Raw genomic sequence first — 14071 nt, 5'->3', positions numbered from 1 at the left:
TAGGGACACAAAATATGCTTTTATAATACATATAAAATAAGCAAAGTGTTTGTGTCTCACTCTGATTGTCAGCGAACTAGGACCTCCTACTCAGGCCTGTGTCCTGCCTCGGTTTCCCAGTGGCTTCTCGTCCAGGCAGGGGGCAGTCAGATTGGAGGGGGCAGGGGTCGCCCCTCGACTGCTCTCAGCAGGCACCAGCTGGGGGCGGGACGAGCACAGAGGTCCAGACCCCTCTTTCCTGAGTCCCCCCCCTAACCCTCACCCAGCAAGGCAGGAGCTCAGTGGGGACTGCGGCCATGGGCACAGCACTTCACAGCTGGCGAGATGACAGCCTGACAGCTCACGGTAAAGAGGGCGGCATCCAAGAACAAGGGTCTGGATTCAGATCCTCAACAAGCCCAAGGGTCCCGAGCTCCCCCCACCGGGGAGCGGGAAGATGCTTGGTGCTCACGTGGCCCCCAACCCCCCTCACCCCACATCCACGGTGGGCGAGAACCACCTCCAGGAGGCCTCCTCGTGGCAGCGCCCTCCCTCTGTTCTCTTTCCTTTGTTTTCTTGGAAGACAGGGCTTTTATTTTCCTCCCTGGAGGCCTGGGCAGGGTAGGGGCCCTCGGAGCCTGGCACTGTGCACGTGACCCGGGACAGGCCGGGGAAGCCAGCAACTTGGCTGAGAGCAGCCAGGGCCCCGCCCCCCACCCCGTATTCAGGGCTCTGGCTCCCAGTTCAAATCCCACCTTTGGCCGTATGACTTAACCAGCTGTGCCTCACTCAGTTTCCCCCCATCTGTAAAATGGGTATGAGAACAGTCGCTCCCTCCGAGGACTGTCCTGTGGGTGGAACACGGGAAGCCCCGAGAACAGCGCCTGGCGCTGAGCGGCTCGGGCGCCTTCCCGTTCCTGTGGTTTTCCTTCCCACCCTGGAAGACCAGGGCTGGGGGAGGGGGAGGGGCCACAGGGGACTCTGGGTCCTGCAACACTGCGCCCCCTCTCTGCTGAGCCCCCCCCCCTTCCCAGCTTTCTCATTATCACTGGGCTGGGATAGGTGGGACCGTGAACAGTGTCCACACAGACGAAGTCATGTTACTCCCCTGTGCTCCCAGGATAAAAGTGCACTCCTCCTCCCTCGACCCCTGGCGCCCTGTGGAGCCAGGTTGGGCCGGGTCCCTGCCCACCTCTGTGACCTCCTCTCCTGCCTTCCCCTCTTCCCCTTCACTCGCTCCGCGCTGAGCCACAGGCCTCTTTGCTGTCTACTGAACATAAGTTCATGTGGCCACAGGACCTTTGAACTGGCTGTTCCCACTGCTGGCTTTCCCTCCATGTCTCTCACAACTGCGTGTTCTGGTCATCCTGCAATGTCACCCTCCTCAGACAGGCCTCCCTGACTGCCCTTCTCACTCCCCCCCACCCCCAATCTCTCCACCATCCACTTACCACACGAGCATTCCCTTCATTCCATTACCGTTCCAGTTCCGCACTAGTCACTCTCACTAAAACGTAAGCTCCCTGGAGCCAGGACCTCATCTGTCCTGTGCCCGGCACCCCTTGAGCCCAGGATGGCGCCTGGCACACACTGGTGCCCAGTTAATCATTTACGGAATAAAGAAATAAAGGAGAAAATGCTGTTACATTCTTTCAAGGTTCCAGGGGCTCAGCAGAAGACGCCACATTCCAGCCTCCTCCTGGCGTGACCTCTGGGGAAGCCTGAAGCAGTTCCAAAGGAGGGCAGTTCCAAAGTGCCAGGCTGGCTCGTAACTCCATTATCCTGACAAGAAGCCCAATAAGCCAGGATACCCACACCCATCTTATACCGTGAAAACACTGAGGCCTGGAGGAAGCGACTTCCTGAAGGCCCAGCCCTGCCAGAAAGTGCCCCAGGCACCTTTCTCTGGGAAGTGGAACAGGCGGGGGCCGGCAGGCTCAAGGCTCCGCAATCGAAGCCAGTATCTCTGGCTGTGGGCCAAGAAAACTCCCAGGTGGAGCCGCCTGGCAGAGAGTGAGGGAGAGTAAGAGCAGGATATGATCTTCCCTCCCCAGGTCGTCCGGGCACGGGCCAGAACAAGAAGCATCTTGTGTCTGTCCAGGGACGCCCAGTTCACTGCGCTGGGACTGCCAGGCGGGAGGGAGGGCTGTGGGCAGGAGGCCAGGACCGGGGGTCGCCTGGGGGCCCACCCATCCCGCCGGCCCTCCCGGGAGGCGCTGGCTGCCAGGGCGCGCTCTGACGCATCTCGCCTGCGTCCTCCGGCGCCTGCCTGGCCCTGTGTGGCTGTGGCCGGGGAGGGAAGAGGTCAGGAGGCTGGCCTGAGTCCAGCCTCACCCTGAGGCCGGGGGACTGGCCTCGGTCACAGAGGGTGTGACAAACCAGGTGTCCTGACTCCCAGCCCAGGGCTCCTGCTCCCGAGGGATCGAACGCTGGACGCTCAGGCAGGAAGAGTGGATGGAAGCCAGACCCCGCTGGGGGAGGGAAGGACACGTCCCTGGGCGGGGCTGGGGCGGGGAGCAGCTGAAAGTAGGCTGCGGGGCTTCAGGCCTGGCCCGAGAGGTCCAGGCGGGCTGTCGGGATCCAGGCCAAACCCAGGCGAGCTGTCCAGCCCGTCAGGCCGTGTGCACCCAAAACACAGACTCCGGGAGGCCGCTTATCAGCGTGGCTGTCCCATGAGCTCAGCACTCTCCCACTAAGAAGCAGAAACATGTGTTTCCATGACTCTGTCCCGCGACCAGCAGGAGTGGGTGGGGGAGCCGCCCGCCCTGACCCCATTACCCAGGCGCAAAGAGTGAGCCGAGTGGCCAGACCCTGGCCCAGGGCCCTCCCGGGCAGACCGAGCCGCCACGAGCACTGTTTTCCAAGCTACGCCCTCTGGGCAGGAAGCTCAGGGCCTCTTGCGCCCTCAGAAACCTGTTGGCCAGGCCTTTGCTCATCAAAGGGCCACACAAGCGGGGTGAGGGTCCCGCCAGGGACCCCCGGACGCAGGAGGCAGAGGACGACGTGGCTCACCGGCTTTTGTGGACCATGTGGGGACCCAGAGAGCTCTGACCAAGTCCGAGTTTCATACGAAACGTTCTGGAAGTTGCCATTTTCGCATGCCCCAAGGTGAATCATGGGGCAGAGGAAACGGCTCCTGGTGAACAGGTCGGATCTGAAAGTCAGATTTTCCTCCCTCTCGTGCTGCCCAGAACTTTTCCGAGAGACGTGAGAGGAGAGAAACAGACTGCCACTGTTTTCAGTCAAAATAAAACTGGCCGGCCTGCCTCACTAAACTCTCACGCCGTCCCAGACGTGGCGGGAGCCGATCTCCGCAGCTCTGCCTCCGCTGCCCACGTTTGGCCCTAAGTGGGGTCTACGAGCTTTGGCTCTGGTCGGGGGTCTCGGGGACCCTCCGCGGGCAGAAGAGGAACCAGCAAGGATCCCGGAATCTGCCACTTTCCCCCGTGTCCACCGTCACCAGCCTCACCGGCCCCTGGGACGTGGCCGCTGCCGCCTTCCAACCCATCTGTATCCCTGTGACCCTGTGGCCCCCGTTAACCCCCCGCCCCCTCCCAACACACGGCGGCAGGTTTCAGAGCCTGAGACATACCCCAGCTCGCTCAGGCTCTCTCCCTCTGAGGACAAAATGCAGCCGCCACTCAGCCAGAGGGGGTGGCACGAGGTGCGCTGGTCAGCTGAGCCTGCCTCCTCCCAAGCTGCCCCGCCCCGCTCCACCACTCAGGGCCTGGATCACGCAGGCTCAAGCCCCACCCCGGGGCTTTCGCACTTGCTGTTCCCACTGTGTTGAGGGGAGAATTGCGTCCCCCAGATACGTTCAAGTCCAAACAGCCAAGTACCTGTGAACGTGAACTTCTTTGGAAACAGGCTCTTTGAAGATGTGACCAAGTTAAGATGAGGTCCTTAGGGTGGACCCTCATCCAGTGGACTGGCGTCCTTAGAGCAAAAGGGAAATTAGGGCACCAGACACACAGGGAGAATGTCACGGGACCACGGAGCGATGCGTCTACGAGCCAAGGACGGCCGGCACCACCGAGGCAGGAAGGAGGCCTTCACACGGCGCGGCCCTTGCCGACGCCGTGACTTGGGGGTGGTCCTCTGTGGCGGCGGCTCCGGATGCAATCCACGCTGCCCAGCACACTGCCCCCTGGCTCTCCCTGTGGCTCCTCCTTCCCCGTCCAGGCTCAGCTCAGAGGCCCCCGACACCGCCCTCTCCCACCACGGAGCTCCTGCGCCTGGACCACTCAGTGGCGGCCTCCCCTCCCTCCGAGGCAGGCGTGGAACTGGCCTCGTGCGCTGCTGTCTCGGTGTACAGGGGGTGATCAGTAAGCGTTTACGGAGGGAGCCGACGCCGCCGCCGCCGCCCGGCCGGCCCACTCACCTGTTCTTGTCGCCGCCCTCGGGCTCGTCGACCTCGTCGGCGCTGCAGGTGGCGCTGGAGTCGCTGTCCTGGGGGGCGCCCGAGCCCTTGGCCGCGGGGCCCTTGCCCCCAGGGCCGCCGCCCTCCTTCTTCTCCACCTGGAGCGCGCCCTCGGGGGCGGCCTCGGCTGCGGCCTCCGTGCCCTTGACCTTGGCGGGCCCCTCCTCGGCGGCCTCCTCCTTGCACTCGCTCTTGATGGGCTCCGAGGGGGGGCGCCTCGCCGGGCTCCTCCGTCTTGCCCACGTCGGCTGCCAGCTCCGGGGCCGCAGGGGGCTTCTGCTCCTCCCCCTCTTGGGCCGAGGGGGCGGCTGCGGCCTCTTCCTCCTTCTCCTCCTTGGGGACCAGAGCAGGGGCCGCGGCAGGCGAGGCGGGTGCCGGTGGGGACGCGGGCGGGCAGGCGGCTTCGGGGGCCGGGGCGGGCTCGCTGGGGGCCGGGGCGTCCTCAGGTGGCGGGCTGGGGGGCTCAGGGGGTGGCGCATCGGCGCCCGGGGTGGGCGGGGGCTTGGGCCCGTTCTGCGCGGCGTCCTTGGCGGCCTCGGTGCGGGGCGATGGGATGCTCTCGGTGTCGGAGCTGTTGTTGACAGTGGCTGTGCGGGGACAGTGAAGATGGGGTGAGCGGTGCCGGGGGCTCAGGGTGGAGGCAGGCCCGGCCCTCCCCACGGCCCCCTGACAGCCCCGACTGCACACCCCGGCTCCAGGCAGGGGCTCAGGGCGCTGCGACCCCATCGCTTGACACCACGCAGCCCTAAGCCTCCTACACGCCTGGGCAGCACCCCCCCGGCCCCTCCCAGTGCCCTGTCCTCCTCTGGCCGCCCTCTCCACCTGCTGACCCTGGAGCCCAGCAACCTCTTAACTTCCAACCCCCGGGAGGGCGGCCAGCACCCCCCAGAGTCAGGCTGGGGGCAGCCAGGGCTGCAGGCCTTTGTTTTGGGGTCTCCTTGTTCTCATCTGGGCTGCAACCCTGGCTCTGCCCTGGCTGGTGGCCTGGCCCTGGTAACACAGGTGACCTCCCAGCCTTGCTTTCCCCATCTGTAGGGTGGGGAGAACAGTTCCCACCCCACAGGGGCTGTGACAGCACAGGATGACACCTGGTAACTGTTTGCTGTTGTATCATCACTGCTGTCATCGTAACACGATGACATAAAATGGGCCCAGTGAACTCGAAGGAGCCCACGGGGAAAGGGTCCACAACGACTGCATCCCCCAGCCACTTCCCACAGGGCTGGTGCACAGCAGATGCACGATAAGTATTGATCGAATGACTGAACGTGTGTACAGATGAAGGGAGAGGGGACCTCAGCTCCAGGCAGGCCTGGCTCTTTAGGCTTAACAACCGCTCCTGTCACTTCTTGGGTTTCAATTTTCCCCATTTTCTACAAAATGGGGACATCCGAAACCCCCCTCCTCCACACTTCCTGTTGGGGAAATCAAACTGGGTAAGCGTCGCAGGTGAACACACTAATGAAAAAATCAACCAAGCAGTCAAGCTGAGCACACTAATCTGCAGGAGTGAGCCTGGGAACAGCATGGGGAACAGACACTGCACGGAGGAGGGGGGACAGAGGTGGCGGCAGCACAAATGTTCACAGGCAGAGGCGTGCTCACAGAGGTGGGGCCCCTCGTAGAGAAAAGGCCCCCTTGGGATGCCCCCCGCCCTGGTCAGGCCCTACCCCCGCCCCCGACGGCCAGCTGGCCACATTCGTACCTGGGCCACTGCATTCCCCTCTGGGTACCTCGTTCCCAGAGGCGTGTAAGGCTGGAAGGAAGTGAGAGAAGGGTTAGAAGCGAGGCGGCATGAGCAGCATGTGGGGTGGGAGGAGGTTCTGTGGCCAGGCAGGGCTGGGAAAGGGGCCCAGGGCCCAGCAGACAGCAGGAGGACCTACAGCCCTGTCCCAAGGGCCCTCACCCCTGAACACTCCTGGGTGCCCTCGGACAAGTCAGTGGCTCCTGGGTCCTGGGGTGGGAGGTGCTGGCCTCAGAGGTGGGCAGAGCTGGGGGAGAGGCCTTTGGGGCTGCCCGGCCCTGTCTCACCCCTCAGACGCAGAGCCAGGCCAGCAGCGGTTGCTGGTGCCCTGCACAAACGCTTCCCTCAGTTTTCACTGCCTCCAGACCCCCGGCCTCTCCCACTTTAAGGCCCAGAGCAAAGGCCATCCCTTCCAGAAATAACAATCCCAACAAGAGCAACACAGGGCTCGCTCGGTGGGTGCTGGGCTCCGGGCAAAGCTCTTCACACACACGACTCATCTCACCCTCAATAACCTCTAAGTTGGAGATGATCACCATTCTCCTTTTCAGATGAGAAAATAGAGAGGTTGAGTCACTTGCCCCAGGCCACACTGCGTGGAGGCAGGAGGGGGTTGACCCCAACATCCTGTGTCCCTAACCACCGGTTCCTGCCCCTGCCTTCTGACTCCGGCAATGTCACTCCCTCCTTTCACGTCATCAGACCACAGGATGGAGGGGGCCAGCGCTGAGGTCCCCTGGACAAGTGGCTTCGCCCCAGAGTCTGTGTGTTCATCTACAAAAAAGGGCGGTTCACGCCTGGCTCTCTCCCTTACCCAGAGGCTTGTCTCCGTCGGGGGTTCTCAGACCTGAGCGAGCCTGAGGGCCGTGAACACTCACATGGCTGGGCCCACGCCCAAAACGTTTCTCACTCAGTAGGTCCGGGTGGGGCCCGAGAATCAGCACTCCTGACAAGTTTGAATCCTGGTCCCCAAACAGGCCAACTGGTTACCTTGGGTAACCTCTCTGTGCCTCAGTGTCCTCATCTGTAAAATGGGGTGATGACCGCACCCATTGGACTGTTGTGACAATTAAAGGGAATAACAAAAGGCTGTTGCTCTTATGACCACGATCTTCACTAGAGACACTACGGGGCCAAATGGATCACGCCTCCCTCCCCTGGATTCACCTCCAGCCTGGATACGACACGGCACTTGCTGCCTGCCCCGTGGAGGGAGGGGTCTGCAGTGCAGTTGGGGCTGGCGGGGTGTTCCAGAAGGTTCCATCGTGGTGACCTCAGACCCTAACCCAGAACCTACCTCACTTCCCCTATCCTGGTCACAGGGACAGAGTTACGCAGCGAATGCCGGCCGGACCGGCAGATTCCAAGCCCACCAGCTACGTGACACCCCATGTGAGTGATTCTCCTCTCCCTGGGCCTTGGTTTCCTCATCTGTAAGATGGGAACATCACCCTGTGCCTTTGGGCAGGATCTTCTAAACTGCCTCCTTGATGTGCACAGAGCCATCAGGTGGTCACAGAAGCCTTGGATTCAGCCAGACCAGCACCCCCGCCCCCCCTACCCAGCAGAGAATGCCGCTCCCCCCATCCTTGATAGGTTGTGTGAACCCTACAAGTGACAGGGAGCTCACCACCGCGCAGTTCTCTTACTGGGCAGCGCCTGTTCTGCTTTTAATGCTGAGCCAAAGTCTGGCTTCCTTTAACTTTCCCACCAAGCCTGCATCCTGCCCGGATGGATATTTAAAGAGGGGATTGGGTTTCTGCTCCCTTTTCCTGGCTACAGACCCAAGATCCAGAATGCAACGACCAGAGGGATCTGGAGCCTTCCATCAGACACTGGTCAGGCCTCTGGGCAACTTGGGCTAGAAAGACCCAAGGCCGGCAAGGAGGCCAGACTCACCTCCCCAGGTCCATCCCCAATGCGAGACAGTAATAACCAAAGGGCTTGATTCTCCATTTTCAACCAGGAAGTAGGAGTCAGGCTGGTGAATACACTGAGGGCTGGTACAGCCTGGGTTTATTTGCATGTCTTGCTCACAGAGCCAGGGAGTGAGTCACACTTTCCTCACACGTTGGCAGAAGTTTGGGAGTTTAAATGCAGAGACAGGCAGATAGGAGGGACAGGAGGAGAAAAGGTTCCCTTCACCAAGAACTTGAGGCCCCGCTGGGGAGCTCTGGCCAGGGAGACGGCGGAAGGGGAGGCAGAGACATTCAGCGACGCAGGGGTTGGGGTCTTCAGGGGTGTCATGCCTTGAGGGCTGGTGTAGACCAAGGGAAAGGGAGAGGGGCAGGGGCCAAAGGCAGACTGATCAGTGACCAGGGGTGCAAGCCTGGTGTCGGGCAGCCTGGTGTAACTCCCGAGTCTACAAACACTGATTACACAGCAGAGCCGCAGGTTACGTGGGGGTCAGGCTCTGAAGTTAGGTGACCATCTCGTGCAGTCAGAAATCCTCCTTTTGAGAAGTGGGCCAAACTGCCTGTGCAATTTAAATGACTGATTCTTGCTCTCTCTTTAGCAGCCCTCACCTGGTGGGAGAATTCATCTAAGATCAGGGCAGACGATGCATCTGTGTGATACCTGGGGTGCCTGGTGTAACTGCCCTGAGCCTCAGTAACCCCTGATAGAAAGCCAGGGGCTCTGCAGTTTATCATCCAAATCGGGACACTTGGGAGTAAAATGAAGCGTAATTATATAACTTTTGAATATTTATCGACCAACGGTATTGGTTGTACTTATATTAGTCAACTTGTAAAATAATAGTTCAGGTCAAAAAACTATTTTCAGGGACTTCCCTGGCCGTCCAGTGGTTAAGACTCCGCACTTCCACTGCAGCGGGCGCGGGTTCGATTCCTCGTCGGGGAACTAAGATCCCGCGTGCAGCACAGTGTGGTTAAAAAATAAAAAAAAAAACTATTTTCAAAAATAAACTTTTTTTTTCTAAAATGTGACACCAGATGTGCTGGCAAGGTAATAGGCGTCACCAGAGCTGGATGCAACCTGGACGTGTAAGGTCACCAAGCACAAGACTGAACTCACAGGGGTCAGGAGGATTGAATGGACAAGTGTCCTGTGGGCGCAGAGATGCCGATTACCATCATTATTGTTGCCACTGTCACCATCATTATCACCGTCATTTTCACCATCATCATCACCATCGTCACCATTACCACCATCACCACCATCATCACCATCATTACCATCATCATCACCATCACCATCATCACCATCGTCACCATCATTGTCACCATCACATCACCATCATCATCACCATCATCAGCATCATCATCATCACCATCATCACCATCATCATCACCACCATCACCATCATCATCACCATCATCAGCACCATCACCATCATCAGCATCATCATCACCACCACCATCACCATCATCATCATCACCACCATCACCACCATCATCATCACCATCATCAGCATCATCATCACCACCACCATCATCACCATCATCATCACCACCGTCATCGTCACCATCATCATCACCATCATCAGCATCATCATCACCACCATCATCATCACCATCACCATCATCATCACTATCATCAGCATCATCACGACCATCATCATCACCATCATCATCCCCACCACCACCACCATCATCATCACCATCACCATCATCATCACTATCATCAGCATCATCACCACCATCATCATCACCATCATCATCCCCACCACCACCATCATCATCACCATCACCATCACCACCATCATCATCACCATCACCATCATCATCACCATCACCATCATCATCACCATCACCATCATCATCACCATCACCATCACCCTCATCATCACCATCACCATCATCACCATCATCATCACCATCACCATCACCATCACCCTCATCATCACCATCACCATCATCATCATCACCATCATCATCACCATCACCAACAACATCATCATCACCACCACCATCATGCTCTCCTCTTGGGGCAGTCCAGGCTCCTTCTCAGTAGGACCCAGGCATTTCTGGGAGAGGTCAGCCCCACCGCCCACCCTCACCTTCTGCCTCCTCCGCCATCTCCTCTTCGTTCCCGCTCACGCCTGACGCCTCCATCTCCTCGTCCTCCACCACGGGCGGGAAGGCAGCCTCCTCACTGGCAGCAGCTGGCGCTTTCTTCTTCTTCCTCCGTGCGTTCCTCTCCTTCTCCTAGGGCACAGGGATAGCAGTGGGTCAGGGCCAGGGCAAGGGCCTGGGCTGTCAGCCTGGGGACTCCCGGGGCCGGAGGCCTGCCACAGCTGCAAGGGACAGTGATCCCAGCCACGTGGTCTTGAGGGTGCCCTTCCCCCCTCGCGCCCCACTGCACGGCCAGACATGCCAGTGGTTATTTTTACCCAGAGCTTCATTCTTCCATCGTGCCCCAGATACACCTGGGGCGCAACCTGGCCTATAGGCTGCCCAGACATCCTTCCGGAACAGATGAGGAAGGACTGCCTCTGCCTGGAGGCCCCCCATGATTGCTCCAGCCTTGCCAGCTGTCCTAGCCAGAGCAGTGACCACACCCTCTGGAGGACACACTGCCAGGCGCGGTCAGTACACTGGAGAGAATGAATGAATGAAGCTTTTCCTTGCAGCCTCATCTGTCCCCAGCTGAGCCCCGGGGGACAGGCTAGCTTGGGCAGCACGTCATTTCACCCCACCAGTCTTTACAGGGCACCTCTTGTGTGCCAGGTACTGCCCCAGGGGCTGAGAATACACGATGAATGAGGTAGACAGGGTCCCTGCCCCACAGGCCACCTAGTCGGGGAGATGGGCAATCAACACATCAATTAAAAAGACGACTCAGAGGTGGGGACATGGCTGCTGGGGGGACGGACAGCGTGGGGTGAGAGTGCAAGGGCGGGGCAAGGAAAAGGCTTCTCCGAGGAGGTGACATCTGAGCTGAGGTCTGAGTCGTGAGAAGAAGCTGGCCAGGCAAGGCTCTGGATGAGTGGTCCAGGTGGAAGGAACTGCAAGTACAGAGGCCCAGAGGTGGAACCAGCTGGGTGGTTCAAGGAACAGAAAGAAGGCCTTCACTGAGCAGCCCTTCACTTCCCTCCACGCCTCCCCCAGTCCCCAGAAGCCCTGCGCCCCACGCATGGGGCCAGGCACCCACCCCCAGCTCATCATCACTCCTCGACAGCTCCTGTCTTTGCACCTCACTGGGCCGGGTGTTCCAGAAGGGTGTCTCTTTACCCCCATGCTGAGCCAGCCAGAAAGTGTTGATTGACTTACTGAGTGACTGAATGGGCAGCGTCCAGGGCTTGAACACACAGTCGGCAGAGTCGGGGTATATGTGGAGGCAGAGTGTGCTGGGGGTCCGAGGTGACCAGGGACTCCCAGGGGAGTGGACTGGTCCCTAAGAGGAGACCCGCCCCAGTACAGCTGGTGTGACGGGAGGGGTCGCAGCCTGAGCCCTTTGGGGTCCCTGAGGAAGGAGATGGAACCTAAACACTCCCAGACATGCCAACAGCTCCCAGCGAAGCCCTTTACACTGGGTTGACTCGGTTCCTCCCAGAGTTCACGTCCACCCGGACCTCAGGATGTGACCTTTCTTAGAAATGAGCTCTTTGCAGATGTAATTAAGATGAGTTCATATTAGACTAGGGTGGACCCTAAATCCAAAATGACTGGTGTCCTTAGAAGAAGAGGGAAATTTGGACACAGAGGCACCCAGGGGAGGGATGCATCCACAAGCCAAGGAACGTCAAGGATTGCAGGGCACCCCCAGAAGCTGGGAGCGCAGGGCAGGAGCCTCCCCTGGAGCCTTCGGAAGGAGCGTAGCCCTGCCGACACCTGATTTCAGACGTTTAGCCTCCAGGATTGCAAGAGGATATGTTTCTGTACCAGTCTGTGGTGCCTTGTTACAGGAAATAGGAAACTAATGCACCTCCCCTCCGCCAATCCCCCGGCCCCCAGGAGAAAGCCACCATCACCGTACGTGAGTGAAAACACAGCACGGCCCACTCTCGGGCAGATGCTCCATCACCTCCAGGCGCCAGCCGGCCCTGCCCAGCCTGGCCCCTCACCACGCAGGGCTGGGAGCAAGCCTCAGGGGTCCCCGAGCCCCAGCCCCTGCCCGGGAGTGGGATCACTTCCTGTCCTGCCTTCTTCCTGAGCAAACGGGGGACCTCGGAGTGCAGCCGCTCAGAATTCGGGGAGGAAGAGGGAAATGTCTGTCTGCCCGTTAGTCACGGTTTCCGTCACCAGCACTCGGCCAGGGCCACGGCCCCACCCTGCCGAATGTCCAGGGGGCCACTGTGGGAACGCCCGGCTCCACCATCCGCCTGCCTCTGGGGGGCTGGCGCAGCCCGGTCCCAAACCCCGAGCTTCTCCCAGAGGGCCCCCGGCTGGAGCTCGCGGAGGCATGAGAAAGTTGTGTGGCCTGTGGGTTTGTGGGTGCAGCTGAGGGATCCCCCTTCTTCCCCAATCTATTTTTAGCAGACAGGGACTCACGTGAGTGCTGGAGCTGGGTGAGGCGGGCGACTGGCTGCCGGGGGGTGGGGGGGATGCTTGGAGCCTCGCAGGGAACGGGGGCTCCTATGGGTCTGGCTGGGATGCACGTCCTGCTGGGAACCTGAGGTCTCTCTGAGCCGGCAGCCCAGGCCATCTCAGGCCAAGTGGGGTGAGTATAATGTCAACACCAGAATCCCCCCAGCTCTGGGTTTCAGAGGCTGGGACTTAAGTGTCCCAGGAATCATACCAAACCCTTCCACACGTGGCCTCGAACCTCAAGATCAGGACATGTGTATGGAACAGGAGATGCTGGCGATAGTAGTATTGGTAATTACAGCTGATGTCTGTTAAGCACCTACTATGTGCCAAGCATTCTTTACTTATTAATTCACTGGATCTGCACATCTACTCTGCAAATCAGAGCATGCCACTCCCTACTTCGAACTCTCCAGATGCTCCCAGAACCTCTTGATATAAAACCCAAGTCTTCTCCGCTCCATACAATCCAGTGTGATCTAGATCTGGACCCTGCCCAGCTCTCTAACTTGCTCACCTTCCTTGGTCTGTTACAAACACACTGCCCTTCTTGTGCAAATGGGCTTACAATGCCCCGGCCACAGGGCCTTTGCACTCGTCAGTTCTCTGGCTGGACAGCCTTCTCCCAGACATCCACATGACTCACGTACCCACCTCCATCAGGGCTTTGCTCATACATCACCTCCTCAGTGAGGTCTTCCCTGATTACCCTGTCAAAATCAGCTAATCTCGTTCCCCATCAATCACTTTCTACTACTATGCCTCATCTATCTTCAGACCACAATCTGAAATTATCTGTGAGTTAATTTGTCTCTAGAACTAGAATTAACTCAAGGGCAGGCATCTTTGCCTGTTCTCAGCTGTATGCCCAGGACACCTGGAACAGTGCCTGGCACAGAAGAGACACTCTGTAACTACTAATTTAGATGCATGAACCTGATAGACAAAGACGCTGGCCCAGAGAGGCAAAGACACTTGCCCAAGATCACACAGCTCGTGGGTCAAGAAGTCCAGACTTCAATGCAGGTCAGGTTCAAGTACCTCCCTGTCTGACCATCTCTCTCTGCAGGCCTGTGCAGCCTCAGATGGAAGAGGCAACAGAGGAAAACAAGGCAAGGCGGGGCCTGGGCTGAGACGGACAGAGACAGAGAAACACGGAAGCTGAGCCCGAGAGCCTGGATTCACAGATGGGAGAAAAGGGTAACCTTCGGTCATTAGGAGGGGGAGGGAAAACCTTGGAGAAGTCACTGGTGCCAAATGTTACATAACTCTGGGACACGCTCCGCCTGCCCACCCGATCCTGCTTCCTGCTGACGTCGCCCGTAGCCACGCTCAGGCCAGGTCTGGTGCAAGGCAGGAGGGGACACCCGCTGACCCTCTGCTTCCCCCACTGCTTCCTCCACTGGCCGAGGGTGACATGTCTTCCTGAGCTCCAGA

The 14071-nt window shown here is 59.2% G+C and overlaps 1 protein-coding gene across 1 annotated transcript in view; it reads right to left on the bottom strand.

The window, feature by feature from the left end:
* NCOR2 (nuclear receptor corepressor 2) overlaps positions 1 to 14071 on the bottom strand; it is a 222967-nt gene that overhangs the window by 38615 nt on the left and 170281 nt on the right. The window contains 3 exon segments of the mRNA XM_036823685.1: positions 4361 to 4626; positions 4628 to 4986; positions 10165 to 10312. Of these exon segments, the coding sequence (XP_036679580.1) occupies positions 4361 to 4626; positions 4628 to 4986; positions 10165 to 10312 (773 nt within the window).

Source organism: Balaenoptera musculus, chromosome 14 (assembly GCF_009873245.2).
Source record: "Balaenoptera musculus isolate JJ_BM4_2016_0621 chromosome 14, mBalMus1.pri.v3, whole genome shotgun sequence".
Classification (NCBI taxonomy): Eukaryota; Metazoa; Chordata; class Mammalia; order Artiodactyla; family Balaenopteridae; genus Balaenoptera; species Balaenoptera musculus.
Note: the sequence above shows the minus strand (reverse complement) of the source record. Positions and strands in the feature narration are given on the sequence as shown.